Genomic DNA, 11,977 nt, shown 5'->3' with positions numbered 1-11,977 from the left:
CTGACACTAAAGAAGGTATCAACTTTTCACTAATGCATTACGGTGACAGGCCTGCCAGGGGCTCGGTTTCAATTCTGGCCTTGCGTGACTGTCTATGTGGAGTTTGCACATTCTCCTTATGTTTGCTAAATCTAAAACCGTATGCACTTACGGAGTCCGTATCCTTCCATTCCCATCCTATTCATCTAGTTTTCATCTAGTTGTCTCTTAAATGCTGCTATTGTACCTGCTCCCACCACCTCCCCAGGCAGCACGTTCCAGACATTCACCACCCTCTGTGTAAAAAAAAAAACTTGTCTCACACAACTCAAAGAAAATTACAGCGCAGGAACAGGCCTTTTGGCCGTCCAAGCCTGCACCGACTATGCTACCCGACTTAACTAAAACCCCCTACCCTCCTGGGAACCATATCCCTCTATTCCCATCCTATTCATGTATTGCACTTTGGAAGGACAAACCAAAGTAGAACATACAGGGTAAATGGTAGGACTCTGAAGAGTGCAGTTGAACAGAGGGATCTGGGAATACAGGTACAGAATTCCCTAAAAGTGACGTCACAGGTGGATAGGGTCGTAAAGAGTGCCTTTGGTACATTGGCCTTTATAAATCGGAGTATCGAGTATAAAAGTTGGAGTGTTATGGTAAGGTTACATAAGGCATTGGTGAGGCCGAATTTGGAGTATTGTGTACAGTTTTGGTCACCTAGTTACAGGAAGGATGTAAATAAGGTTGAAAGAGTGCAGAGAAGGTTCACAAGGATGTTGCCGGGACTTGAGAAGCTGAGTTACAGAGAGAGATTGAATAGGTTGGGACTTTATTCCCTGGAGCGTAGAAGATTGAGGGGAGATTTGATAGAGGTGTATAAGATTTTGATGGGCATAGATAGAGTGAATGCAAGCAGGCTTTTTCCGCTGAGGCTCGGGGAGAAAAAAACCAGAGGGCATGGGTTAAGGGTGAAAGGAGAAAAGTTTAAAGGGAATATTAGGGGGGGTGCTTGTTCACGCAGAGAGTGGTGGGAGTGTGGAATGAGCTGCCGGATAAAGTGGTAAATGCGGGGTCAGTTTTAACATTTAAGAAAAACTTGGACGGGTTCATGGATGAGAGGGGTGTGGAGGGATATGGTCCAAGTGCAGGTCAGTGGGACTCGGCAAAAAATGGTTCGGCACAGACAAGAAGGGCCAAAAGGCCTGTTTCGGAGCTGTAATTTTCTATGGTTCTATTTGTCAAGACGTCCCTTAAAAGTCACTATCGTATCTGCTTCCACTACTTCCCCCAGCAACGAGTTCCAGACACCCACCATCCTCTGTTTAAAAAATCTGCATCGTACATCTCCTTTAAACCTTGCCACTCGCACCTTAAACCTATGCCTCCTAGTAATTGACTCTTCCACCTTTGGAAAAAGCTTCTGACTATCCACTCTGTCCATGCCTCTCATAATCTTGTCGACTTCTATCAGGTCGCCCTCAATCTCCGTCGCTCCAGTGAGAACAAACAATGTTTCTCCAACCTCTCCTCATAGCTGATGCCCTCCATACCAGGCATCATCCTGGTAAATCTTTTCTGTACCCTCTCCAAAGCCTCCACATCCTTCTGGTAGTGTGGCGACCAGAATTGAACACTATTCCAAATGTAACTCAGGTTGTATAAAGCTGCAACATGACTTGCCAATTTTTAAACTCAGTGCCCCGGCCGATGAAGGCAAGCATGCCGTAAGTCTTCTTGCCTACCTTCTCCACCTGCATTGCCACTTTCAGTGACCTGTGTACCTGTACACCCAGGTCCCTTTGCCTATCAATACTCTTAAGGGTTCTGCCATTAACTGTATATTTCCTATTTGTATTAGATCTTCCAAAAAGCATTACCTCACATTTGTCCGGATTAAACTCCATCTGCCACATCTCCGTCCAAGTCTCCAACAGATCTATATCCTACTGTATCCTCTGATGGTCCTCATCGCTATCTGCAAATCCACCAACCTTTGTGTCGTCCGCAAACTTACTAATCAATCCAGTTACATTTTCCTCCAAATCATTTATGTATATTACAAACAGCAAAGGTCCCAGCACTGATCCCTGAGGAACGCCACTTGTCACAGCCCTCGATTCAGAAATGCACCCTTCCACTGCTATCCTATGTCTTCTTTGACCGAGCCAGTTTTGTATCCACGTAGCCAGCTCTCCTCTGATCCCATGTGACTTCATCATCTGCACCAGTCTGCCATGAGGGACCTTGTCAAAGGCCTTACTGAAGTCCATGTAGACAACATCCACTGCCCTACCCTCATCAATCATCTTTGTCACTTCCTCGAAAAACTCGATCAAGTTCGTGAGACACAACCTCCCCTTCACAAAACCATGTTGCCTCTCACTAATATGTCCACTTATTTCCAAGTGGGAATAAATCCTGTCATGAAGAATCCCCTCCAATAATTTCCCTACCACTGATGTAAGGCTCACCAGCCTGTAATTACCTGGATTATTCTTGCTACCCTCCTTAAACAAAGGAACAACATTGGCTATTCTCCAATCCTCTGGGACCTCCCTGTCGCCAGTGAGAATACAAAGATTTCTCTCAAGGCCCCAGCAATTTCCTCCCTTGCCTCTCTCAGTATTCTGGGGTATATCCGATCAGGCCCTGGGGACTTGCCTACCTTAACATTTCTCAAGAATCCCAATACCACCACCTTTTTAATCTCAACATGACGCAAACTATCTACACGCCCTTTCCCAGACTCATCATCCACCACCTCCTCTAATCTTTTCCCCATGAAAAGATTATGCCCCCGGTACTTGCCATTCAATCATGACTAATATTTTTCTCATTTCCATTCTCCTGCCTTTTCCCCATAACCCCAGATCCCCTTATTAATCAGGAGTTGGGGGTAGTGTGTTAAAGTGGATTGGGGACTGGCTATCGGACAGGAAGCAAAGAGTCGGAATAAATGGGTGTTTTTCCGGTTGGAGGAAGGTAACTAGTGGCGTGCCGCAGGGATCGGTACTCGGGCCGCAACTGTTTACCATTTATATAGATGATCTGGAGGAGGGGACGGAGTGCAGGGTAACGAAGTTTGCAGACGACACAAAGATAAGTGGAAAAGTGAATCGTGTGAGGACGGAGAAGATCTGCAGAGAGATTTGGACAGGCTGAGTGAGTGGGCGAGGATATGGCAAATGGAGTATAACATTGATAAATGCGAGGTTATACACTTTGGAGGAAATAATAACAAATGGGATTACTATCTCAATGGAAACAAATTAAAACATGCTACCGTGCAAAGGGACCTGGGGGTCCTTGTGCATGAGACGCAAAAGCCCAGTCTGCAGGTACAACAGGTGATCAAGAAGGCAAATGGGATGTTGGCCTATATTGCGAGGGGGATAGAATATAAAAGCAGGGATGTCTTGATGCACCTGTACAGGGCATTGGTGAGGCCGCAGCTGGAATACTGTGTGCAGTATTGGTCCCCTTATATGAGGAAGGATATATTGGCATTGGAGGGAGTGCAGAGAAGGTTCACCAGGTTGATACCGGAGATGAGGGGTTTGGATTATGAGGAGAGGCTGAGGAGATTGGGTTTGTACTCGTTGGAGTTTAGAAGGATGAGGGGGGATCTTATGGAGACTTATAAGATAATGCGGGGGCTGGATAAGGTGGAGGCGGAGAGATTCTTTCCACTTAGTAAGGAAGTTAAAACTAGAGGACACAGCCTCAAAATAAAGGGGGGTCGGTTTAGGACAGAGTTGAGGAGGAACTTCTTCTCCCAGAGAGTGGTGAATCTCTGGAATTCTCTGCCCACTGAGGTGGTGGAGGCTACCTCGCTGAATATGTTTAAAGTGCGGATGGATGGATTCCTGATCGGTAAGGGAACTAAGGGTTATGGGGATCAGGCGGGTAAGTGGTACTGATCCACGTCAGATCAGCCATGATCTTATTGAATGGCGGGGCAGGCTCGAGGGGCTAGATGGCCTACTCCTGCTCCTATTTCTTATCTCTGTCTTAAATACACTCAATGACCTGGCCTCCACAGCCTTCTGCGACAAAGAGTTCCACAGATTCACCACTCTCTGGCTGAAGAAATTTTTCCTCCTCTCTGTTTTAAAAGATCGTCCCTTTAGCCTGAGGTTGTGCCCTCTCGTTCTAGGTTTTCCTACTAGTGGAAACATCCTCTTCACATCACTCTATCCAGGTCTCGCAGTATCCTGTAAGTTTCAATAAGACCCCCCCCCACCCCATCCTTCTAAACTCCCCAACGAGTACAGGCCCAGAGTCCTGAACCATTCATCATTCGACAAGCTCTTCATTCCAGGGATCATTCTTGTGAACCTCACAAGAATCTGGACCCTTTCCAAGGCCAGCACATCCTTCCTTAGATATGGGGTTCAAACTGCTCAAAATACTCCAAATGGGATCTGACCAGACCCTTATACAGCCTCAGAAGTACATCCCTGCTCTTGTATTCTAGCCCTCTCAACACGAATGCTAACATTGCATTTGCTTTCCTAACTGCCGACTTAACTGGCACGTTAACCTTGAGAATCTTGAACAAGGACTCGCAAGTCCTTTTGAGCTTCTGATTTCCTAAGCATTTTCCATTTTAGATAATAGTCTATGCCTCCATTCCTCCTCCCAAAGTGCATAACCTCACATTTTTCCACGTTGTATTTCATCTGCCACTTTGCCCACTCTCCTAGCCTGTCCAAGTACTTTTGCAGCCCCCATGCTTCCTCAATCATACCTGTCCCTCTACATATCTTTGTATCATCTGCAAACTTAGCAACAGTGCCTTCATTTCTTCCTTCCAAATCGTTAATGTATATTGTGAAAAGTTGTGGTCCCAGCCCCAACCCCTGAGGCACATCACTAGTAACCGGCTATATATACAACATCCACTGCCTTTCCTTCATCTATCATCTTTGTCACTTCCTTGAAAAACTTGATCAAGTTAGTGAGGCATGACCTCCCCTTAGTATCCAAAGATGTGTAGGTTAGAGGTATTAGCCATGGTAAATGTGTGGGATTATGGGGATAGGGCGGCGGATAAGGTGTTCTGTCAGAGTCAGTACAGATTTGCTGGGCTGCCAATGGGCTTAATGGCCTCCTCCTGTAGGGATTCTATAATCTAAACGCAAGTTATCAATATTCGCATGATTCTTATTGTTTGTGTAAGTTTCTTTAGCCACACAAGTCATATTCTAAAACCTTTAAATGTGACAAAGAGAATAACGAAGAACAAAAAAAGTACAGCATAGACACAGACCCTTCGGCCCTCCCAAGTGTGACAATCATGATGCCCTAACCAAACTTTAAAAAAAGAACCTCTGTCCTTACTTAGTCAGTATCCCTCTATTCCCTCCCTATTCATGGACCTATCCAAATGCCTCTTAAATGTTGCTAATGTGCCTGCTTCCTCCACCTCCTCTGGCAGCGCGTTCCAGGCACCCACCACTTTCTGCATGAAAAATTTGCCCCGCACATCTTTTTTAAACTTCCTCCCCACCTTGAATCTGGGCCCCTTTTGTATTTGACACTTCCACCCTGGAGAAAAGCCTCTGACTATCCACCCTGTCTATGCCTCTCATAATTTTGTAGACCTTTATCAGGTCTCCACTCAGCCTCTGTCTTTCCACTGAAAACCGTCCTAGTTTATTCAACTTCTCCTTGTAGTCAACACCCTCGAGACCAGGCAACATCCTGCTGAACCTTCTTTGCACTCTCTCCAAAGCTTCCTCATCCTTCTGGTAGTGTGACCAGAACTGCATGCAATACTCCAAATGTGGCCAAACCAAAGTTTTATACAGTTTCAACTTGATTTCCCAACTCCTGTACTCAATGCCCCGACCAATGAAGGCAAGCATGCCATAAGCTGCCTTAATCACCTTGACCACCTGTGTTTTCGCTTTTAGGGAACTGTAGATCTGCACATTCAGATCACTCTGTCTGTCAGTGTTTCTAAGGGTTCTGCCATTTATAGTATAATTCACACCTCAATTTAATCCTGCAAAATGCATTGCCTCGCGTTTGTCCAGATTAAACTCCATCTGCCATTTCCGTGCCCAAGTCTCCAATCTATCTATATCCTGTTGTATCCTCTGACAATCCCCGGCACTATTAGCAACTCCAATCTCTGTCATCCACAAACTTACTAATCAGACTTAATCAGCACTCACCTGATGAAGGAGCGACACTCCGAAAGCTCGTGATTCCAAATAAACCTGTTGGACTTTAACCTGGTGTTGTGAGACTTCTTACAGTCATTGATGTCATGGAGAAAGAGTTGTGGGTGGAGGCCTGACTAAGATTGGAACAAGAAATGTTCCACATACTCCATCAAAGAACATATATAACGGGCCTGTGCAGGTACCCACAGCCAAACATTTTATTTGCAGTAAGTGAGATGAGTTAAAGGAGACATTATTCAGCGAGAGAACTTCAGCTAGATGACGAACACCGATTGTTTGGGCCTCTGCTTGAGGAAGAAGTGGAGAGCCCTGAGACCCTCCTATGGGATGGGGTATAGAGGGACTGGTCTTCTATAGTGAAGAGGGGGCAATTAAGGTTGGCAAACTTGGAATTGTCGATGTGATGTTGGGCATCGGAGGAATTATAAATGTAGGTTGTAAGAGACTAGACAAAGGAAATGAGAATAGAATCCAGATAGGAACAAATGAGTCTGCCAGGGCAGACCTTGTTGTGAATTTTGGGAACTAGAAACAATGGCTTGTTGTTCAGTGGTGGAGTCATGGTCCAGGGGGGGAGTAGGAGGAAGTGTCTGAGAATTGCCACTCTCCAGACAACAACAGCACCACCCTTCTTCTCAGGCTTGACAACTAAGTCAAGTTGGAGTTAAGAAGCAGAGTGCACCAAGCTCAGAAGGAGACAGGCTGGAATGGGTAAGAGGAGGAGAGTGGCTGTATTTATCAAAAATGTTACCTATGGTTTCTAACCTGTCAGTTTGTTTTTCAAAATTTTGATTTCTACCTCCAGTTTAATAGGATTGTCTAAAACATTGTGAACAGAGCATGTACAGTACGTTATTTTAGTCAGTTTGGAAGTCTTTTTCATCTTATTAATTGTCTTTCAGCAGCAGTAAAGCAGGACCAACCAGAAAAACTGGACAAAACTGATAAATCCGATAAAAGTGCTAAACCTGACAAAGGTGGTGATAATCAGGAAGTCAAACAAGATGATGATGATAAAGGTAAAGTTTAACTTAAATTTCAAGGCAAAATCCTGGGCAGAGGTTTATTTTGTGAACTTGGTGTTAGTTGAGCAGCACTCAAATCAGCATTTCTGACAGGAACACTCACTTTGATCTCTTTGCCAGTGAGAGATTTTGTGTAATAATTAGTACCTGAGCCACACAACATGCCTTTGCTTTACTGCCAACTCTGCTGGTTCCATTAAGGCTTTTTCCCCTTCAAATTTCCTCCTCTAGGGTGGAAATGGTCACTGTTCCCCTGAAGGCTGGGTAGTTTACGAAGGGTACTCTGTCCGGTGGACAGAGTACCCTTCGTCGTCCAGTACTTCCCCGGAGCGGAGAAGCTACGGCATCTCCTCCGGAGCCTTCAACATGTCATTGATGAAGACGAACATCTCGCCAAGGCCATCCCCACACCCCCACTTCTTGCCTTCAAACAACCGCACAACCTCAAACAGACCATTGTCCGCAGCAAACTACCCAGCCTTCAGGAGAACAGTGACCACGACACCACACAACCCTGCCACAGCAACCTCTGCAAGACAAGTTTAAGAGCCGTGGGGTTATGCTGCAACTGTACAGGACCTTGGTGAGACCACATTTGGAATATTGTGTGCAGTTCTGGTCACCTCACTATAAGAAGGATGTGGAAGCGCTGGAAAGAGTGCAGAGGAGATTTACCAGGATGCTGCCTGGTTTGGAGGAAGGTCTTATGAGGAAAGGTTGAGGGAGCTCGGGCTGTTCTCTCTGGAGCGGAGGAGGCTGAGGCTGAGACTTAATAGAGGTTTATAAAATGACGAAGGGGATAGATAGAGTGAATGTTCAAAGACTATTTCCTCGGGTGGATGGAGGTATTACAAGGGGGCATAACTATAGGGTTCGTGGTGGGAGATACAGGAAGGATATCAGAGGTAGGTTCTTTACGCAGAGAGTGGTTGGGGTGTGGAATGGACTGCCTGCAGTGATAGTGGAGTCAGACACTTTAGGAACATTTAAGCGGTTATTGGATAGGCGCATGGAGCACACCAGGATGATAGGGAGTGGGATAGCTTGATCTTGGTTTCAGATAAAGCTCGGCACAATATCGTGGGCCGAAGGGCCTGTTCTGTGCTGTACTGTTCTATGTTCTATGAATTAGGGAATCATATTTGACACCTTCCCGTTCTCTGGTATCTCCACTGTAGTTGAGAAGATTGGAAGATTATGGCAAACCCTCCCACTATCTCTACCCTCACTTGCTTTAGCACCCTGGGATCTTACGAATTTAGAACATAGAACATTACAGAGCAGTCCAGGCCCTTCGGCCCTCGATGTTGCGCTGACCAGTGAAACCAATCTAAAGCCCATCTAACCTACACTATTCCAATATCATCCAATGACCATTTAGATGCTCTTAATGTTGGCGAGTCCACTACTGCTGCAGGCAGGGCATTCCACGCCCTTACCACTCTGAGTGAAGAACCTACCTCTGACATCTGTCCTATATCTATCACCCCTCAATTTAAAGCTGTGTCCCCTCGTCCTAGCTATCACCATCTGAGGAAAAAGGCTCTCACTATGCACCCTATCGAATCCTCTGATCATCTTGTATGCCTCTATTAAGTCACCTCTTAACCTTCTTCTCTCTAATGAAAACAACCTCAAGCCCCTCAGCCTTTCCTCATAAGACCTTCCCACCATACCAGGCAACATCCTAGTAAATCTCCTCTGCACTCTTTCCAATGCATCCACATCCTTCCGTACGCCTTCTTAACAACCCTATCAACCTGGGTGCCAACTTTCAGGGATCTATGTACATGGACACCGAGATCTCTGTTCATCCACACTACCAAGTATCTTACCATTAGCCAGTACTCTGTAATCCTGTTACTCCTTCCAAAGTGAATCACCTCACACTTTTCCGCATTGAACTCCATTTGCCACCTCTCAGCCCAGCACTGCAGCTTATCTATGTCCCTCTGTAACCTGCAACAACCTTCCGCACTGTCCACAACTCCACCGACTTTAGCGTCATCCGCAAATTTACTAATCCATCCTTCTATGTCCTCATCCAGGTCATTTATAAAAATGACAAACAGCAGTGGCCGCAAAACAGATCCTTGCAGTACACCACTAGTAACTGAACTCCAGGATGAGCATTTCCCATCAACCACCACCTTCTGCCTTCTTACAGCTAGCCAATTCCTGATCCAAACCGCTAAATCACCCTCAATCCATGCCTCCGTATCTTCTGCAATAGCTTACCGTGGGGAACCTTATCAAACGCTTTACTGAAATCCATATACACCACATCAACTGCTTTACCCTCATTCACCTCTTTGGTCACCTTCTCAAAGAACTCAATAAGGTTTGTGAGGCACAACCTACCCTTCACAAAACCATGTTGACAATCCCTAATCAAATTATTCCTTTCTAGATGATTATAAATCCTATCTCTTATAATCCTTTCCAAAACTTTGCCCACAACAGAAGTAAGGCTAATTACCTGAGTTGTCTCTACTTCCCTTCTTGAACAAGGGGACAACATTTGCTATCCTCCAGTCTTCTGGCACTGTTCCTGTAGACAATGACGACCTAAAGATCAAAGCCAAAGGCTCTGCAATCTCCTCCCTAGCCTCCCAGAGAATCCTGGGATAAATTCCATCCGGCCCAGGGGACTTATCTATTTTCACACTTTCCAGAATTGCTAACACCTGCTCCTTATTAACCTCAATCCCGTCCAGTCCAATGGCCTGTATCTCAGTATTCTCCTCAACAACATTGTCTTTTTCCTGCGTGAATACTGACGAAAAATATTCATTTAGCGCCTCTCCTATCTCTTCAGGCTCCACGCACAACTTCCCACTACTGTCCTTGACTGGCCCTAATCTTACCCTCGTCATTCTTTTATTCCTGACATACCTATAGAAAGCTTTAGGGTTTTCCTTGATGTTACCTGCCAAAGAGTTCTCATGTCCCCTCCTGCTCTTCTTAACGCTTTCCTTGGGTCCTTCCTGGCTAACTTGTAACTCTCAAGCGTCCTAACTGAGCCTTCACGTCTCATCTTAACATAAGTCTCCTCCTTCCTCTTCACAAGAGATTCAACTTCAATAGAGTTTTTTGAAAGGGAGGCCAAGAAAATAGGTGAGGGCAGTGCAGTAGATGTCTACATGGATTTTGGCAAGACCTTCGACAAGGTACCGCATGGTAGGCTGGTCAGTAAGGTGACATCACATAGGATCCAAGGAAAACTAGAATCATAGAATCCTGCAGTGCAGAAGGAGGTCATTCGGCCCATCGAGTCTGCACCAACCACAATCCCACCCAGGCCCTATCCCCATAACCCCATGCATTTACCTGAGCTAGTCCCCCTGATACTAAGGTGTAATTTTAGCATGACCAATTCACCTAACCTGCCCATCTTTGCACTGTGGGAGCAAACTGGAGCACTTGGAGGAAACCCACGCAGACATGGGGAGAATGTGCAAATTCCATACAGACAGTGACTAAAGCTGGGAGTCGAACCCGGGTCCCAGGTGCTGCGATTCAGCAGTGTTAACCACTGTGCCACCGTGCCGCCCCAAACTAGCCAATTGGATACAATTGGGATGTACCCCAGAATACTGAGAAGTAGTCAATTGGATACAAAATTGGCTTGCCAGTAGGAGATAGAGGGTTGTTTTTCAGGCTGTATGGCTTTGACCAGCGATGAGCCACAGGGATCGGTGCTGGGTCCATTGTTGTTTGTCATTTATATAAACGATTTGGATGAGAATATAGGAAGCATGGTTAGTAAATTTGCGGATGACACCAAAATTGGTGGTGTAGTGGCTAGTGAAGAAGGTTATCTAAGACTACAGCGGGACCTTGTTCAACAGGCTCAGTGGGCCAAGGAATGGCAGATGGAGTTTAAATCAGATAAATGCGACGTGTTGCAAACCAGGGCAGGATTTACGCAGTTAATCGTAGGGCCCTGGGGAGTGTTGTCAAACAGAGACCTCGGGGTGCAAATATGTTGTTCCTTGAAAGTCGACACAGGTAGACAGGGTGGTGAAGAAGGCGTTTGACACACTTGCCTTCGTCGGTCAGATTATTGAGTACAGGAGTTGGGACATTATGTTGCAATTGTACAATTCATTGATAAGGCCACATTTGGAGTACTGTGTACATTTCTGGTCACCCTGCTATAGGAAGGATGTTATTAAACAGGAAAGGATGCAATGAAGACTTTACAAGGATGTTACCAGGACTGGAAGGTTTGAATTAAAAGGAGAGGCTGGATAGGCTGGGACTTCTTTCCCTGGAGCGTAGGAAGAGGAGGGGTGATCTTTTAGAGGTTTATAAAATCATGAGAGGCATAGCCAAGATCTTTTCCCCAGGTAGGGAGAGTCCAAAACTAGAGGGCATAGTTTTAAGGAGAGAGGGAAAGATCAACTGGGATCCGAGGGGCAACTTTTTCTCTCAGAGGGTGGTGCCTCTATGGAATGAGCTGCCAGAGGAGGTGGTAGAGGCATGTACAATTACAACATTTAAAAGACATTTGGGCAGGTACATGGAAAGAAAAGGTTGAGTGGGATATGGGCCAAGTGCAGGAAAATGGAACTAGTTCAGTTTAGTAAACCTGGTTGAGTTGGGCCAAAGGGCCTGTTTCCAGGCTGTATATCTCGATGACTCACCAAAGAAAAGGACTTGGTGAATGATGAGTCTGGGGAAAGGTGTGTAGAAAGTTTGGAACAAAAAGAGAGGTGGTATTGGGGGTCTTGAAAAACATCAAGGTAGACAAGTCCCCGGGGCCTGAAG

At 45.7% G+C, this 11,977-nt stretch overlaps 1 protein-coding gene across 1 annotated transcript in view; it reads left to right on the top strand.

The window, feature by feature from the left end:
• The window catches only part of ddx19a (DEAD-box helicase 19a), a 70,899-nt gene that overhangs the window by 1,443 nt on the left and 57,479 nt on the right, over positions 1-11,977 (top strand). Inside the window, exon 2 of the mRNA XM_078238582.1 lies at positions 7,045-7,198. Coding sequence (XP_078094708.1) covers positions 7,045-7,198 — 154 coding nt within the window. The remainder of the gene's footprint in view (positions 1-7,044; positions 7,199-11,977) is intronic.

Source organism: Mustelus asterias, chromosome 22, assembly GCF_964213995.1.
Source record: "Mustelus asterias chromosome 22, sMusAst1.hap1.1, whole genome shotgun sequence".
Lineage (NCBI taxonomy): Eukaryota > Metazoa > Chordata > Chondrichthyes > Carcharhiniformes > Triakidae > Mustelus > Mustelus asterias.
Note: the sequence above shows the minus strand (reverse complement) of the source record. Positions and strands in the feature narration are given on the sequence as shown.